We start from the raw sequence: 19,322 nt of genomic DNA on the forward strand, positions 1-19,322 counted from the left end.
TTCCTGTTTATCTGGGAAATTATACAAGATGTGTTTCTCACAATTTATGAAACCCTATTGGAAGTAGTGAAAAAAATCAACTAGGAAAAAGATCAATGAAGAACTGCATCCTGGGAAGCTTCACTGCATCTGGCAATAGCAGGGATTGAGTAAGTCTCTCTGCAGCAACAACAGTCTAGGAACAGAGATACTTTCATTCATTAGGAGAAGAAATATTCAAAACTACTTGAAAACACGGTATAAAGTGTCTACACCGAATAACTTGTGTTATTTGTTTTCATGTCAGAGTGTCTATTGAAGTCCACCAGTAGTAAATATTATATCTGTAGGCTTACAAGAGAGGAATAAATGGGCCCCTTTCAAACTACTTCATGTTCCACTGTTTCTGCTCTCAGTGGAGTGCATTTGTAGCAGGTGCATAATACTAAACTAGGAGTAGAATCACACAGTAAATCTCACCACCCTGCTAAATGTACAGTCTGCTGCCTGGGTTATGCAGAGGGCTCCTGGAAACTTAATCCTCATACTATGCTGTTTTCAGATGGTAACTCACACTCAGAACTGTTCACCTTCTACACAAACAGACAAATGCCAAAACCCAAGAATGAACTGTTCCTCACTTTTCCCCCAAGTAGATAACTAGCAATTTTCTGCAATGTCCCCGAACACTGCAATTTTCTGGAAGGAAAACGCGTACTGGTGCCATGGCAACCACGGCAGACTAGCACATCAATGTCATCCCTGGGACATGGATCCAAAAGAAGGGACCTTCCGAGCTGGGGGCACTGCACGAGGGAAGGCAGAAGGCCAGGAGCAGGTGGCTCCTTCAGCTGCAAGCTGGGGAGTCACAAACCAGAAGGGAACAGGGAGCCAGGGGTGAGGCAGCAGGCTGGTGAGATCACTGAGTACAGGGGTGAAAGAGTCAGAGGAACATCACCAGCCTGAAAGATATATGTTACTTCTTTTTCTAGCTCTCTACATTTTATTTGCAACCTTTTATCTTCTTTCCCATTTGTATTCCCTTTCAAATTAATTTTTGCTTTGCTTCTGCCTATTTCAAAGTGTCTTCTCCTACTTCTATTTTCTACCCATTCCCTACCCTATTCACTGTATCTTTTCCAGCATCCCTTTATATTTCTTTCTTCAGACTGTTCTTTCTGTCTCTCTGACCCTGAGGGGTGACACTGTTATTTTCCTCCCTCTCTGTCCCACTCCATGGCTGTTTCCCTGTGTGCACAATGTGGAAGAGAAGGATTGATGCACTTGCTTCACTATAAAAAGTTTGACCTCGAGATGGGTCAGACATAAAGTGCCACTGATACACATAATAACTGGGAGTGCATTAAGAAAATGGCTTGATAATAAACTCAAATCTGATACAGAAATTTCTCAAGATGTCAGAATTCATTGCTTGAGTGAAAGTCGGTGTGAGTGACAGTCCCTCAGCTGCAACAGCAGGACATACAGACGCAAAGATTTTCTTATAAGTTAGGATTTCTCTTTCTTTCTTGTCTCTTTCCCATTATACAGGCACACACATCAACAGATAGGATTACTTCCACAAAGGGATGTGGTAAAAACAAAATTAAATAGGCTCCTAGAGTCCTACCTGAGGGGCTGAAGCAAGCTTTAAGGAGGTGGAACTGCCATATGAAACAAGAATGATGTACACAAACGCTCTGGAATATTCATGCCAAGTTTAAGCCCAGTGATGGAAAATCTATGCAAATTGTGTCTCCCTGAGCCATAACAGAAAAAATGGTTCCTGTACCGAAATATATTTGAGCACATTACTTACAAATTATGATTAATTTTCTTCTCTAAGTCTGTGTCCTCCAAGCTGTGAAAACAATTTTCCTGTTTATCTGGGAAATTATACAAGATGTGTTTCTCACAATTTATGAAACCCTATTGGAAGTAGTGAAAAAAATCAACTAGGAAAAAGACCAATGAAGAACTGCATCCTGGGAAGCTTCACTGCATCTGGCAATAGCAGGGATTGAGTAAGAAAAAGCAGTGCCAGAATGGGACAAAACTGAGACGTGTTATAACTTCTTTACAATTCACAATTATCTTCCGCTTCAGGAGGATCCTGGTTTTATGCAAAGTAAAGCATACTTATTTACAGGTTCAGAGGCATGCAAAATCTCATCAGCAAAGTCTTGTTTACATTCCTTTTAGACCCAAGAGCCTTTCCTCCACTGCTAAGAGTAACAGAACCACGTGCTTTATTTGGCCACGTATTTCATACGCCTCCAGCGCTCGCGCTACATTCACAACATACCTCCACTTTTTTGATCTCCCCAACGTCTAGGCCCCAAACTGAAAATTTCTCCACAGAGCCATCTGCAAATTCATCCTTTCCTTCTGGGAGATCCAGCCACAGCCTCTCAGTCTGCACCTTCTGCGGGCCCATGATGATGATGAACACGCGGCTGTCGGTGCTGGAGTCGTACTCCGTGCCCGTCGTGACGGTGATGTGGTACGGGATCACTGCCACACAGAGAGAGGTTTGCTCATCACAAAACCCACACACATATGCACTTGTACCAGACTTGAGAAAACCAGGGGCTCATCCCATCAGAGGGAGCAGCTGTGCATGCCAAATAGGTTCACATCCCATTGAATTCATTTGGAGAAGTGATAACATCATGCTTTGTTGGGCTACAAGTGTGCTTTGGAGACTACTTTCCCACGGCGCTCTTGGGACTGAATTCTGCAAGGGTTAATTTCCCCAGACAACCCTACTGGCTTCAAGGAAGTTATAAGTCCAGATTTCTCCCTAATGCATGACAGAATAGCAGAAGGCCTGAATCCTTATTGACACCAAGAGACCTTCCTGAAGATGAGTCTGAGCACCTAAATCTTAAACAGGCTATTAGGCCAAAGTGATCTTACACTCCCTGTTCAATAAAGACAAATAAATCTGTGCTGACTCCAAGGTAAGCCATCACCGACTGAATGTCCCAGAACAACCACAAATGCTCTCCTTTGTGCCTCATTCAAGGATTGCTGTGATCTATGGGGCAGCTCAGGGTTTCAGCATCCCTGTACAAACCCAGACAGAAGAGAACAATCCTTGTATTAAAGGTAAGTCACTCAATAATTTTGTGTGTTGCATAATCATTTTGGTTGGGGGAAAAGCCTTCAGGGCAAGGCTTGGTAAAAGAGGAGGTGGTTTTTCTGTGGTTTTCAGAAATTTCAGTTCAGCTGTTAAAAGGGAGGAAGTGCCAGACTGCTTTTCAAGGGCTTTCCAAAAGCTCATTTGGGTAAGCCAAGCAGGCGGTGCAGAATTGGTCGCTGAATACTCGTTTGATTTCTCAGAACATTTGTGCAGGGCTGTTCAAACAGTTCTGACAAGACTCAGAGCTCTGAAACTTGCTTCGTCACAGACTTGAAGCAGCCTGGCTTCATCATCACTTTTCTGATTAAAAATAAAAAAGTTTGTAAGTTGACAAAAAAAATTGGCTGGTTTTCAAATTACCCAAGATTGACATCTGATTTTGCTTTATGATGACTAACAACATTTTTGAGGTGGAGTTTGTACTAAAAAATATGTACTGTTCACATCAGACTCAGAATACTTTTGCAACATCAGAGAAGGCATAAATTCATGCTGAACAAATCTGTCCTCACCTCTGGACAGAGCAGAACCCAAAAAGATTCGTTCAGCCCCAATTTGAGGATTTTATGTACCAACATAAAAGGACATGATGATTAGGCAAGATTTATTCTCCCATTTATGGTATAATTTACATTCTAGTGGGTATATCAGCACAATGATGCATTTAGCAGGAAAGGGGTTTAGTTGTAGTCAAGGTAGATTTTATAAGAATATATTGAGGGGTCATGTTTAGGACATCTCCAGACTTTTAAATAAAGTATATTTTGAATAGGGACATTTTCTTCCATACAGGTTTTGTCCCATTCTGCTGTGACAAACTAGGTTCAGAGAACTACCAGCATTTCTAGATGATCCTTAAGCCAAGGTACTTGAAACACCTATAAAAAGGAAATGAGAACTTTGAGTAGCTATAATTTCCCACTTTAAATAATGGATACAGAGTTCCAGAGTAGCTTACTATCAGAGGCCAGGAAACATCCTTTGCTGTTCTTTCCTCTGAAAACTGGAAAAATGGATTCTTAAATTAGTTTATCTTCCCTCCCTGTTCTTTCCCTCTTTATCTGGGACTCATATTTTCCCTTTTTCAAACACAGGAGAAAGCAAAACCTGCAGCAAGTGGCCACAGCAGGACACCCCAGGTCCTCCAGCCCACCTCTCCTTGTCCTCAAGAGCCAGCACAGGGTTCTGGGGACCACATGTTCCCCTCTCAGGAGTGTGGGTTTCCTCAGGGATCCATCCATGCCATCTCCAGGCTGCCTTCCAGCATGGGACAAGGTTCCCAGTTCAGATTCCAGCAGCATCCTAGCCAAGAGGACCTTTCCCTGAGCTCCATCCTCACATCCTGCACCTCCTGCCCCTCGAAGGCATTTGCCAGTTTGATCTTGGCACAGTCAGGACTGGGCTGAGTGACAAAAGTCACTCCCTTTCCCAGCCAACTCCCAGTTCCTGAGTGAACCAGCTGAGCTGGCTTTTTATCCCACTGGGAAGGTGGCTGCCTGGCTCACCCAGTCCATCTTATCTGACATTCCTTCAGGAAATCTGACATTCCTTCAGGAAGCAGCTTCCTTAATGAGGCCATGTCACTGAGCAGAGATAGTGGTGACACCAAACTGCAGGACTCAGGGAAAAAAGACCACCCTGGCACAATGGGGACAATGGGAACTGCTCTCCTAGCTCTGCTGGAGAGGAGCTCTCCAGGGAAATGATGATATTTCGCCCATTATTTGTGAAACTACACGGAATGCCAACGTGGCAGATGTTATCCATTGTCACAGCACACAAGTAATATCAGAAGGAACATGGAAATCACTTTTTTTTTTTTAATTTGAACACAATGTGGGATTACAAAAGAAGGGCTGCCCCAAGACACATGGGTTGCAGGCCAGGTTTAGCAATGTGCAGCATTAAATCAGCCTCCAAGTGAAAGGTGTGGGATGGACAACCCAGATATCACACCTCAGGCTGCTGGGCATCAGAGGAGCTGCAAACCACCTTGTGACCACCTCTGGGCTCTGTGTGAGTCCCCCTGGAGAGCTATCTTTAACTACTAAGGAAAATGACATAATTTTCACTTCATTTACCATGGAAGCTTAAGATAAATTTAATCATTTTGCGCTTGCTGTGGATTAAAAGCACATAGACAGACAGTAACTGTGATGCAGCTGCTGCTCAGTCCATAAAACACAGTATTGTAATCACACATCTAAAATCTTAATCTAAAGCTAAAGGGCTTCATGTAGAATATCAAAGAACTGTAGTTTCAATTTAGCTCATAAGTTATTGTCCTGGAACACCAAGGTAGTCATAAAAAGGGTATATAAATCATGGAATCATAGGAAAGCAAGGTTGGAAGGGTCCTTAAAGTTCATCTCATTCCAACCCCCCTGCCATGGGCAGGGACACCCTCCACTAGACCCACAGGACAGCTGTTGTGATGCACACTATGTGTGGTAAGGAAAAAGAAACCTAAAAAGTTCTAAAAATAAATCACACTTAAATTCAAATTAAATAACATTTCATCCTGACATGCCATCTCAATTAAGTCAAACAAACAGTTGGGAAACGCTGGATTTTCTGTGAATTTCATGACTTATCCCACTTTTGAGGTCAGAGAACTGCAGGAAAAGCAGCAAACACAGAAACACAAGCCCTGATCCAGCCTTTCCCAAAGCAGTCACAGCACAAGGAAAGGAGTAATAATTTGTTGTTCTGCCTCTCCTGGCTCTTCAGCAGGATGAACACAACCTCTTAAGCACTGAAAGCCAGGAGCACATGGATGTATGCAACCAAACACTCAGGCACGGCCACTCACGTGAGCCTTCCTCTGCTGCCTTGACCAGGCTGGATTTTTTGGGCTCCTTCTGGTTGGCATTGCTGTCCTGGCTGGACACACTGAGAGAGGAGCCGTCCAGGCTGTTCCGCTCGCCGTTGTAGCTCTGGGTGGGAGATGTTTGGGAAAGTAATGAGGCTGAGTGCTCGTGGCGTCCCCTGTTCAGATGTGCCTCCAAGAACATGAGAAGAAATGCCTCTAGTCCCCCAGGTACCTTTTTGGTCAGTGTAGCTCGAATAAATGTGACTTGTATTGTACTGGTGAATTTTCATTTACTTCATTGGTAACCCTGGCAGGCCGTTTTGGATGTGTGTTACATTAAAAGAAAATATAATAGACATGAGGGTCTTGTGAGTTGTGACCTTTTCTGTGCTACCTGTCTGAAATTGTCTGAGGTTGTCTGAAATTCAGATCAATGGAGCAGTGCCATAGCTCAGAGAATCATAGAAGGGACCTTAAAGGTCATCTTGCTCCAAACCCCCATGGGCAGGGACACATCCCACTGTCCCAGGCTGCTCCAAGCCCCATCCAGCCTGGCCTTGGACACTGCCAGGGATCCAGGGACAGCCACAGCTGCTCTGGGCATCCTCAGGACCTCCCCACCCTCACAGGGAAGAATTTTTTTCCTAATATGAAATCTAAACCTACTCTCTTTCAATCTGAACCCATACTCCTTGTGTCCCGTCACTCCAGGCCCTTTTAAATTGTCTCTCTCAATTTTTCTTGTCAGCTCTCTTCAGGTACTGGAAAGCCACAATTGGGTCACCCCAAAGCTGCCTCTTCTGCAGTCTGAACAGTCCAAATTCTCTCAGCAGAGCTGCTCCATCCCTCTGATCACCTTGCTGCCTCCTCTGGATTCCCTCCAGCAGCTCCAGCTCCTTGTGCTGCTGGAGCCAGGGCTGGGGCAGCTCTGCAGGTGGGCTCTCACCTGAGCCCAGGGGCACAGGGGCAGCATCCCCCCTGCCCTGCTGCCCACGCTGGGGCTCAGCCCAGGGCAGGGGGGTTCAGGCTGGGGCAGGTCCAGCTCTCACCCACAGCACCCCCAGCTCCTTCTCCCAGGGTTGCTCATTAGGTACAGGTCAAATATCACAAGAGGCAGAGTGCTGCAAACCTGAGTGATGTGAAACACTGGCTGTGTTTGAAGAGTTGCTGGCAATGCATTTGGTGTCATTCTCCAATAAATGTGAAGCTTTTGTAAAAAAACAGATGTGAGGCTAATGTCAAATAATTATTTGACAGTGTGAGACACACTGTCAAATAATAAAAAAAAAATTGAGTGATTAGTTTTTCCTCATTATGAATTGATATAAGCAACAGGGCAAGGCTGTCCATGAGCACTGATAGGGTTGTGTGCTGCAGTTTTATGAGGCAGCATAAGGCAACACTCATCCATGGTGTAACTCCTCTTACATCCACTCTGCTGCTTTCAGGACGAGTCCAGGACAATTCCACTGATGATCACTTTAGTGGTAACTGTCACTTACAGCGTACTTTGCAAAGTGGACTCCTTAAATAAAATGAACTTATAATCAGCTGCTTTATTATGTCTCACTGTATAGAAGTAAGAGAAGTCTATTAATCTTGTTTGCTAATTTTAATTAGAGCATGTACCTCAAATTCCAATTAGCTGCACTAGGCTGATAAGCAATAGAGAGCGTGCAAGTAGAAAGGACACTTCACTAAAAAATGTTTGGTGCTTTGAGTGGTAGCAAAGGGACCTGGCTTTTATGTCAGGCAATGGTGAAACAGGGAAACACAAACACCCAGTCCAAGTGAGGATGAAGTAAAAGGACCCAATACTCTGGTTGGAGGACTTTGAATAGTGGGACCCACTAATCACCTGCTTTGGGGGCATGGCAAGGACAGCAGCAGGAAAATGCTGTATATCAGCAAGGTAGTGAACTCTCATCTGAAGGGTTCCACTTACACTCCTTTATTTTTCTGCTGAAATTGCAAATTACAGAGCTAGTGACAATGGGCTGAGAGTGGCCTTACTTTCAGACTTTCTCGTCTGAAAACCAGAAATTCATTTTGGATAAGCCAAAAGCCTTGAGTCCCTAATGAGCTGCCTTGGACTTCCACCAGATATTCAAGAATTTTATTGGTATGAGTAGCAGTGGAATCTGCTGTGAGCCATAACTGTACCTGTTCATAAAGTGTCCGCTCTATCTTTTTGTCCTCTTTCTTTTTAGAGAGCCAGCGCTCGCATAGGAAAACGAACGATTCCTCTGTGGTTTCATCCAGGATCTCCACTTTTTCCAGAAACCAGTCAGGGCTGAACATGCTATTGTCGTGGCGAATCTTGATCTTGTATATAATGCCAAGGTCCACAGCCTGTATTGTGAACGTGTCCTCCTGCAGGGTGTTCAAGAGCAGTGGGTTCTGTTAACAAACTCTCAACAGATCATCTACCGGAAAACGGCAAAAAAAGGGAGGCTACAGAACACATATGTTTAAATTCCATATTGCTGGATGGCATTTGGCTAAAAGCTTTGCAGAAGTCTACTGAGCCATATCTGTAAGCTAAAACTGTTCTTCAGGGAAATGTTTTAAAGCCTGCTTCTGCTAGAAGGGGAGCTGCAAGAAACACCACTTTTTCAACCAGTTAGAATATTGAGATCCCGGGAGATTTTTAAGTATACTTCCCTTTCTAATCCAGTTAGATTTGCAGGAACAATCCAGATAAGTCAATCCTTGCCACCATTTTATCCAAGTGACCCATGGGATGGCCACAGAACATCACTTTTGGTGTTGCTTTCCCAGATACAGCTGAAGTTTAGGTCCCATCAATTTAACAAGTTTTGTGGTGAATTCCAGCATGTACTGTGTACATGCAAGTCAGTTGCACAGGGACTGTGGGAATCTGCAGCTCACAGCTCAAGCCAGTTTCCATGACCAAGCTCATAATTTGTCCATCAGTGACTTCATAGGAACATCTGCCTGTTTGTTGCAGTGCCTGTCAGCTGTAATACCCAGCTGACAATCCATACAAAGCATTTTAAGAGGTAATGAATGTGGTAAATGGAATCAATCAATTCATCCCTCATAGGAAAACTCAGCCTATAAAGGCAGTCATTGACTTGACAGATTGAAGACTGAGAAACAGAAAGTGTCATTAACCCTTCACATTTGTACCTGTCCTCTTTCAAACTTGTTGAAGTTTGTTTCGGATTTGCTGAGTTTTCTCTCTCCCATGTCCCCCATGTCTCCATAGATATTTAGGAAGACATTGGCATCAGTCCCAGCACCGTAGATATCCCCAGTGAACACACTGATCTTGTAGGTGTGAACTGCAGAAAGAAACAAGAGATGATTTCTGGTCAGATGAAATATTAAGATCCTTGTTAGGCACTGAATTTACCTAAGAAAATGTGCCCCAGGTTTTCTGCTTGTCACTTGTAGAAGTATTAAACCCCATATGGTTTCTCTTTGAGGTTTCCAATCCACAGACTGGAGAATCCCTGGGCTGACATTTGCTGGCTTTCCTTTTCTCCATCTAATCAATGCCTGTACGTTGCTTTGATCACACAGCTCACGGTTAAAAATGCAAAGAATCATTATGGCCATTACGGGATGGGAAGTCGATAGAGGTGAGGGAGCTCAGCACCTTCTCATACAGAGACTCCAGGGACACAGATCTGAGAACAAGCCATTCAGAGCTGTGAATCCTTAATACTCCATCTTCCATAAACAAAGACTGGGAATTCAGATGTGCAATTACTACAGGAGTTAATGGCATGTATCTCTACAAATTCCCCATACAGACAGAGAACAGGTTTCTGGGTCCTTTTGCTGAGAGAGTATTTAATTAAGGAAGGGCTGGAGCTGTGCTGTTTAAGTACCCTTTCTCTTTAGCTTGCTCAATGATGAGACAATAAAACCTCATCAAGCCTTTAGTAATGTGCTTTACTAAACCTGTTAAATACTCCTATTTTTATTTTGCTACTCTTCTCCCAATTATATGGGGAAAACAAACAGTTACTGAAAGCATCCTCTCCAGGAAAACAGTGAGGGTCTGTACAAGTCTCTGATTACCCTGGTGGCATATGAGCCATGGAGAATGCCTCCCCGCAAATCCCAGGGCAATGTAAACGAGCAAGAGGCACAAAGTCTTAGTTAGGATTCTGTGTACGTTAACAGTGTTGAAGAAAATTGCTATATTGTCTTTTTCTTCTTTCACAGTAAGACAGACCCTATTCTGCTTTGTCATCCATGAAAGATTTCCATTGATCTCTCTGAGAAATGGATTAGAGTCACCACCTGAGAACATCCACCAGGACTATGTGCAGTGCTGGATTTTCTGGTTTGCCTCCTCACATATGTCCTACAGAGCTACAGCTCCATATTTGAGAGGCAGCTGTTACTTTAATAATGAAGGCAGCAGTGCATATTGTCCCATTAGTCAATGCATCCCTCCTTGGCCTTTGCTTGCTAGTTCTAGAGACCTTGAGGACTAAAACACAGCGTATTATTAAAAAAAGATGATTCTCAGAATACCACGAGCTGATTTTCCATCAGCTGATTTTCCATTTACACCATGTCGCTGCCCAAGATGTATGAGGACTCACAGACCTGCAGAAGATTTAATCCTTGTCCCAGATATTTCATATCTAAAGCAGAAGTTCCCAAACTTAGGCCTAGCTCCATGCCAGAAGAAACTTTCAACAATCCAAAACATTCTATTCCATAGATTGTAAAATTTGTTTCAAGGCTTTGCCTTCAGAGGGAAAAGTGAGTCACGTAGGTTAATTAACAAATGGTAACTGATCCAAGGTAAAGCAACAGAAATTAACAAGTTAAGGAAAATGTCATGCAGGCATCTAGATATCATAGAATCGTTGAATCATCAATTTGTTTGGGTTGGAAGAGACCTTTAAAGGCCACCTTGTCCAACCCACTTGCCATGGTTAGTGACACCCTCCACAGGGGATCAACCTGGTTGATCAGAGCCTCCTCCAGCCTGAGCTCAAATGTTTCCAGGAATGGGTCATTCACCACTACTCTGAGCCACCCTTGCCAGTGTTTTCCCACTTAGTTATTGATTTTAAAATTGTCTTTAAAATCAATTAAAGACAACTGATTTTAAAGACAATTTTAAAATCAATGACTAAGTGGGAAAACTTAGTCTTTCCCACTTAGTTTGTAGGGAAAATGCAGGAAAAGAAATCTCCCATAAGCTACCAGGAAGGAGGACACCAGTCTTCCTTCCAGCGAGGCACCTCTTCCCTTGGCAATGGAAAACAATCCACATTAATTCCACCCTGACAACGTTCTACAGTAAATGCAAGTCAGACTCTGAAAGAAAAGAAGCAGTGACAGAACTTATTTTCTCAGTTGAATCATCTTGTTTCCAGATGCAAGAGCCAAGAATGAAAATGGCAGCTGAATTCCTTTTGCCCTGCTCAGGATGAGGAAGTTCATGACCTCTCTCAAGGACATAATGAGCTCTGGGTGAGAAAAGGAGATTCTTTTTCTAGAGGAAAAAGAGGTACAAGCAGCTGGCCATATGGTGACTTAGGGGTGAAATTTCAGTTCTTTTTCATTTACTTCAGCTACCAGTAATGCCACACACTGAATGTCACCACTTTGTAAGAAAAACTCAGAGCTGAACAAGAATTTTTTTCTCCTCCTGGGAGGCACTTTAATGAGGTGAAGGTGGCTGCAATGACCCAGGTTTTAAAGGTTATGCATGTGTACCTGAAGGGCAGCAGGCAAAACAACTTTGGGAGGAAAGAGGAGCATTAATTAGACTCATAGGATGGGAAAGGAAGAGGCAGAGTGCACAGGACAGGGGAATTTGGGCAAAGGAGTGAAGAGGTCAACACTGCCTGGAAGACAAGAATTTTGTTAGGCATCAGAGGAGATATGGAAACTATGGATGTGGAAGGGTGTCTGTGACAGGTTCTTAAAAGCCCCAGAAGAAAATAATGACATTATTGCACAGAAGTGCCCCAGGTGTGAGAGAGGCAGAGAACAAGAAGGGAAAGAGAAGTGAACAGTGGTACCAGCATGGCACTGAACCACACATCCAAATGTTTTCCTTCAAAAAACCATACAAATCATCCCTATGTACTCCTAGGATTATATTACCTTCTAAAGGTTCTTCAACTTCTTCCTCTATCTGCTTGAGTGTCCCATCCTTCATGAGCTTTTCAGTAAAAATATCAGATGGCACCAGTTCTCTGACAGTCTCACCATCATCTTCAGACTTTGCAAGCCATCTCTCACATGGAAATGTGACAGTTTCCGAGCCCTAGAGTCAACATGACAGAGGAAATCTCTTCAAAACAACATGAACACACATTAGCATTTCCCTTTGAAAACACTCTGACATGCATAGTACACAGAAATGTATTTCCTCCAGAGAGAGGACATCTGAGGGCTCTCAGAAGAAGCACTGAGCATGCAGCAGAAAACAGGATTCCCAGTGGGTGTGTGAGAGTGGCTGCATGATCCAGCAGATCTCTGCCCTTCCCAGTATTAAAACTTGTAAATTCCTAACCAGGACTGCACCATTCCTGCTGAAGCTGTGCTTTACTGAGACTCTGCAGTTCCTCTTCAACCCTTATTCAGGCAGCATTTTCTTTGAAGCCAGTAGGGTTTGTTTTTTTTTTTGGTTTTTTTTTCCCCTGAGCTCAATACTTCATGATTTCGCCTGTAATTCGGTGACTCAAGCTGAGTTCCAGGCAATTCCCATACATGCAATAAGAGGAGAAAAATAATAACTTAATTTTTGATCTTTTCTTTTGACTTCACTTTGGTAGAAACAAATATGATTTATATCATCAAACAGACAAAAACAATAGAACATGTGTTTTCCACTTGGTAAACAAAATTAATCCCAGACTATTCATTAAGAACAGACTCCCATAAGGCCTCCAAGATGGTAAGATGCAGGCAGCTTTTCTGCTGGGCACCCCAGGCTATGACTCCATGAAGAGAGGAGCATGAGCCACCATGCAAGACACAGAGGCCACAAGTCTGAACAAAAAAAAAAAAAATAAAATAAAGAAGTTAGTTTTAATCTCACAGTAAATAAATACAGAAAAAAGGCCCTTTCTTTACTGACAAGCTCATAATTTATCTCTTACCCTTCACAGGGACTTTCTGCTCTTTCCAGCATACTGTGTGGCATCACTTTCATATATAACATACCAGTGGAGGCTAACAGAATCCCAGAGGGGTTTTTTTGGGCTGGAGGGGACCTTAAAGATCATCTGGTTCCAAGGCCCCTGCCATGGGCAGGGACACCTTCCACTATCCCAGGGTGCTCCAAGCCCTGTCCAGCCTGTCCTTGGACATTCCCAGGGATCCAGGGGCAGCCACAGCTGCTCTGAGAGACCTGGGCATCCCCACCCCCACAGTCAAGAATTTCTATCTAATATCTGATACCCTGCCCTCTGTCAATCTGAAGCCATTTTCCCTTATCCTGTCCCTCCATCTCTTGTCCAAAATCCCTCTCCAGCTCTCTTGTAGACACTCTTTATGAATAATTTCCACCTTAATTACCCTGCTGTGATTACTTACGAAGCCAATACAGGGCCCTTTTTCACTACTTTTTCTATTTAAATATTAAATATTGATACACGGCAAGGGAAGGGAATAGATCTCACTGTAGCAGTCCTGAACATTGTTGTGACTGTGTGTTACAGCCTGGAACTGCAGATCCTGCCCTCCCTGACACCATCACTGGGGAGGAACAGCTTGTGCACCCAGGAGCAGATGAGCACTCTGATCACAGCCAGCCTGGAATGAACAGGTCACAGTGTCACCACCCAGAGATCCCAGGGAAGCTGGGAAGCAGAGCCCCTCCAAGGGGCTTGTGTGACTGCAGCAGAGTCACACTTTGAGTACACACAGCCCAAATCTTCTGCTGCTAATGAAAGACCATTTCTCCTCCCCTCTGCTGCTCCCCGCAGCGCTGCAGTTTAACCCCAGACAGAGATGTTTAACTCCAGGAGGAGGTTTGGAGCATGGCATACAAAATGGTGTCAAAGAAAACCGGCAGCACCTCAGGTGATTTCACATCTTTTACTTTCAAGTGTTATTTGTGCTACACAAGCAGAATACAGCACCTAATAATTCCTGCTTCCTCATTTCTGCACTGGCTGTCTGACCACTTAACCTGTATTATCTGACTGTACGCCGAGCTGATGAACAGTGCTTATCTCCACACCTGCAGGCTGGGAAGAGAGGGCTTTCCAGAACGATGCTTCAGTGCTGAAACTCTCTCCTCCTGATAGAGATCCCACTTCAGTCACATTTCTCACTGAAGCTTTCAACAGCTCCTGAGCATTCATACTGCTGGCTGTATGGGCCATTGATGCAAATACTGTTTATTTGGTAACAAGATATCTAGGGACTGGAGTGACAGCACAGTGGGGCATAATGTGCACTTACTGCAAGAGTTAATTGTCTCATTATTGATAATCACCATGCCATTGCCACGGTTTTTATTGGGCTTTCCCTGTTAGTGATTGTATTAATATTTAAGCGATGTAAAGTGGCCTGGTTTGTGTTACCAGCAGTAAAATCCTCTTGCAGCCCTGAACAGAATTTGTTAGAGTCTGAGTCTGGACCTAATCTAGAAGCAGGGTTTGATACTGTACTAAAAGTCAGTGCTTTTCCCCTTCTCCAAGTTGTAACAAATGAAATATAATTATCAAATATAATTGGCATGCCAAGACGGTTCTTTCAGTATGCAACAATCCTAGTTTCCTACCCAAGTGCTTTCAATTTAATCTGAAAAGTTACTGACCTCATTTTTTCTTTTGCAGCTCTACAGATACATCTAGACACATCTTAGCAGTCTAATCAGGTAGCAGAGCTTTTAGAAGCACTGGCAGCATATTGCTATCCTGTGGCAGGTCATAATATCCTGCGGCTGATCAGCGGCATCATGCAGCGCTCTGCTTTCTTCTTTTTTTTCCCATGCCATAATCAAAAGATCAGCAGAATTGTAAATCTCTCCATTCCCAAGTCGTTCAGGGCTTTCCTCCCTTCCTCCCTCCTCAGGTTCCTCCCCACCTTCAGAGCTGCTGCAGTGACTGAGGAGGGGCTGCAGCCCCGGGACCCTCTCTCGGCAAGTTGAGGAGCACCCAAGACAGAGCTCTCAGGCACTTCCCAAAGTGCTCAGTTTAGGCCAGTGTAGAAAGAGGCAGCCCAGGAATCTCTTTTCCCTTGGCTTCCACACATTTGGTTGCCTCCCTCTTCATCTTCTCCAGCTTGTGACCACAACAACATCTCTGAAAACACTGTACACCTGTTCGTTAACCTAAGCAAGGGACAGGCAATACACTGAGGGTCTGATAATGTCAGATCATCAAAAAGGTGATAAAGAGGAGCAATCCGAGGGTATTGGCTTGTGAAGGGTGCTTGATCAGGAGGATGGAAATGGGAGAAGAAGAGAGATCTTCTCACTCTGCACAACTCCCTGACAGGAGGTTGGAGCCAGATGGAGATCAGGCTCTGCTCCTGGGGAACAAGGGACTGGAGGAGTGGAAACAGCCTCAAGGTGCACCAGGGAAGATTTACACTGGATATTGGGAAAAATTTCTTCCCAGAAAGGGTTGTCCAGCCCTGACAGAGATGGCCAGGGCAGTAGAGAAGTCCCCATTCCCATAGATTTAAAAGCCATGTGGATGTGGCACTTGGGGACATGGGTCAGTGGTGTCCTTGGCAGTGCTGGGGGAATGGTTGGACTCGATGGTCTTGGAGTTCTTTTTCAACCTAAACAATCCCAGAAACTATTCTATGGTGAGGAGGGCTCAAGGAAGAAGACCTGTGAGTTGATTGTGTAGCAAAGAGAATAAAACATATCCTGTATATTCTGAAGGAGAAAACAAGATGAGAAGTGGGTTCACCATGACTGAACAAACTGTTTCAGATCCTGGCATTAGAAGTCACCTGAGGAGTGGGCAGACCTGAGGGGAGATAAAAGCTGACATCCCTTTGGAATAAGGGGAAAGAGTCCAGGTCTTCCAGAATGCAGCTACTGCTCCAACTCTGAGCTGGCCCTGAAGAGGTGGTTTTCTTTTGAACTTCCCCAGTGCCAGATTCATCCCTGTTGCTATAGCCAGCATTTGAAAGCAGGGCTGAGGGACACTTTCTTACGTGGACAGGACGAAGGTCACCAATCTGACTGTACTGTGTTAGTCTTGTTCACATGAACAGCGGAAAATCCTATCATCTAACTTGATTTTTTAGCATGATTCAGGGACTTGCACTGAGAGGCATTTTGCTTGCCTTAATTCTACTGGCTCCTAGTATTTTTTTCTTCCAGGATTAAGGGACTGACAAAATTGTTTCTTGTCCATGTTTGGCAACAATATTTTTTTATTTTAAAATAGTACACCCACTTTCCACTCCCTTCCCTGCGATCCCTCAAAACAGAAGTACACATGAAAACACGAAGCCTCAGAAAAAGTAATTATTTCAGAGCCTTATCATCAACATTTGAAGAACAAAACATGATAACACACGTTTGTTGTCCCCAGATCCCCAGGCTCCAGCAAGTTTAGCGCGCACTGCTCTTCAGGGAGCCGTTTTTCGCTGTTAATCACACTTTGTACACCAGAGATGCAATCTGGGAGATGGAAGTGGCAGCTCCCGGGGATGTGCAGGGATTTCAGAGCCTACCTTCCCGTTTGGCAGCAGCCTCCGGATCGTCACACGGTCCAAGTGCCACCCCGAGTTCAGCCCTCCGCCCTTGTGTCCTATGCGAATCTTTTCTATAATGTCACCAACGTCCTCCAGCTGCAGAGAAACAAACAGACAAACAAAGAAACAAGCACCAAAACTGTCTGAACCCAGGACATTTCCTCTGACTGCTCAAGACCCTGGCAGGGGGCTCAGAGACCTTGGCACGGAGTCACAAACACCTGTGGCCTTCGATCTCAGCCCATGGAAGAAGTCACCAACTTTGTGTGAAGATTTACAAGCCACAAGGGTTTGAGTAGAATGATAGTGAATTTATCACAGGGTGAGAAAGTAGAATTTTGGGGATTTAGAATGAGGGTCCAAGAGGCAAGATGGAGGAATCTGGGTGTGTCCTGTCCTTCTTCTTCTTGTCCTCCATCTTCTGCTGTGATGGTGGCACTTCTGGATTGGTTTAGAGTAGAAACAGACTGTCTAACATAGGTGATAGGTATTGGAAAATTATTGTAAATAAAGTACACATAGTTTTTAGTATAAAAAGCTAACACCACCCCAAGGGTGGTCAGAGCTCTTCAACCCAACCTGCTGGACAGACCTCAGCTGGTCAGAAAGAAAATGTGTTAGATAAGAGAAAATAAACAACCTTGAGAACCACAGCCGAGGAATTCTGACTTCTTATTTGGTCACGGGGCTGGGAAAAAAGACTCTTTAATACCTCGGGAGCCATTTCAGCAACACAACAAACCTGAGACAAAACCAAACAAGCAGAACCCCAAAAAATTTTTAAAAAGGGAAATATTGCAGCGTGAACAACTGGTGGCTTTTCAGATACCACTTCTCTACCTTATTTCATATTTTTCCAGGCTGTTTGAAGTCCCAGGGGAGAAAATGTTAGTGCTGATATATTGTAGGATTATAAAATAAAATCCTAGAATAGGTTTGGTTCAAAGGGACTATAAAGATCAGCCAGTTCCACCCTCCTGCCATGGGCAGGGACACCTTCCATTAGACCAGGGGGTTCCAAACCTTATCCTTGAACTCTTCCAGGGATGCAGGAACCACAGCTTCTCTGCAAAACCTGTGCCAGGGCTCCATCACCCTCACAGGGCAGAATTCCTTCCCAATGTCCCATCTAACCCTGCCCTCTGTCAGCTTAATACCATTGACCCTTGTTCTATCTGCCTCTATAAAAAGCCTCTCACTGTCTTTTATTAAATCCCTTTTAGGCCCTGGCAGGGGCTCTGAGGTGTCCCTGGAGCCTTCTCTTGTGCAGCTCAACAGCCCCAGCTGTGCCAGGCTGGCTCCAGAGCAGAGGGGCTCCAGCCCTGGCAGCAGCTCCGTGGCCTCCTCTGGAGTTATGCTCTAATTTGCATTTTGGCTAAAAGTTTTCCCTGGACTTCTGCTCCAAAATGGAGAGAACCTTGCTCTGCACAAATTACCCACCATATGAGAAAGGTCTAGCTGCACAGCAGCAATCCTTCATCTCAGGCTTCTCTGCATGAGTGGGAACGAAGGCAATTGCTTGGAAATTGTCCCTGTACTCGGCACTGGTGAGGCAGCACCTCCAGTGCTGTGTCCAGTTCTGGATCCCTCAATTGAACAAGGACACTGAGGGGCTGGAGCTGGGAATGGAGCTGGGAAGGGGCTGGAGCCCCAGGAGAGGCTGAGGGAGCTGGGCAGGGGCTGAGCCTGGAGCAAAGGAGGCTCAGGGGGGCCCTTGTGGCTCTGCACAGCTCCTGACAGGAGGGGACAGCCGGGGGGGTCAGGCTGTGCTCCAGGGAACAGGGACAGGAGGAAGATGCAGTCCTAGGCTGTGGGGAGGTTTAGTTTGGACATTAGGAAGAAATTCATCACAGAAAGGATGATTAGACATTGAAATGGGCTGCCCAGGGAAGTGGTATAGCCCCTGTCCCTGAAGGTATTAAAGGAATGATGGGATGTGGCCCTCAGTGCTCTGGTCTGGTGACAAGGTGGGGATTGGTCACAGGCCAGACTCAATGATCTCAGAAGTCCTTTCCAGCCTAATTGATTCTGTGATTCTATGAAACTGGAATGCAGCTGCATCTTAAATTGCTCTTTTTAAATCACTTTCTTTTTTAAACACTTGTGTGAACTCTCCTAATACTGGAAAAATAACTTTGAAGTTAAAGTACTATACAAAGAGCATTTTATATTATCTCTCCTCTTCTGCCACAGAATCCCAATGTCATTCTGAGAAAGCCAACAGGATCATTAGCTTATGAAGTTGATACTGGATTTTTATGCCTCACCTTATTAATTGAGTAATTTGTTACTAGTCTACTACTTTTAATTCACTTCCCTTTCAAAGGCTTGAACAGGAAAAATTGAAATTTGCTCCTAAGTATTAGTTTTTGGTTATTCCAGAGCAAACTTTTGTGTAGCTGGCCTTCAAACCTTTGCATGTAGAACACTGAGCTGTCCTTCTGTCCTTGGGGCCTCAGAGCCTGATTTTCTTGGATAGAAAATGGAGCATATCCCTTTGCTTTGCTGGAGACTGCTCCCTTCTCTCCCCAGCCATACCGAAGCAAAGGCAGCAGCAGTTTTAGGAGGCTCCATAGGTCAGTAGGTCTGCACTTCCCAAGGAATCCACACTCTGAACAAACTGGGTTTGACTCCAGCATCCCTGCTCTGACTTCAGACAGCATAAGATTCACCACAAAATAATTAAACGATCCAAACTCATTTCTAAAA

General features: G+C 44.4%; 1 protein-coding gene across 1 annotated transcript in view; it reads right to left on the minus strand.

Moving 5' to 3' along the window:
- The window catches only part of LOXHD1 (lipoxygenase homology PLAT domains 1), a 97,114-nt gene that overhangs the window by 42,803 nt on the left and 34,989 nt on the right, over positions 1 to 19,322 (minus strand). The window contains exons 17-22 of the mRNA XM_077171695.1: positions 16,593 to 16,709; positions 12,045 to 12,207; positions 9,090 to 9,244; positions 8,100 to 8,309; positions 5,937 to 6,060; positions 2,285 to 2,493 (exon numbers count right to left, since the gene is read on the minus strand). Of these exons, the coding sequence (XP_077027810.1) occupies positions 2,285 to 2,493; positions 5,937 to 6,060; positions 8,100 to 8,309; positions 9,090 to 9,244; positions 12,045 to 12,207; positions 16,593 to 16,709 (978 nt within the window). The remainder of the gene's footprint in view (positions 1 to 2,284; positions 2,494 to 5,936; positions 6,061 to 8,099; positions 8,310 to 9,089; positions 9,245 to 12,044; positions 12,208 to 16,592; positions 16,710 to 19,322) is intronic.

The sequence above is a fragment of the Agelaius phoeniceus genome, chromosome Z, assembly GCF_051311805.1.
Source record: "Agelaius phoeniceus isolate bAgePho1 chromosome Z, bAgePho1.hap1, whole genome shotgun sequence".
NCBI lineage: Eukaryota > Metazoa > Chordata > Aves > Passeriformes > Icteridae > Agelaius > Agelaius phoeniceus.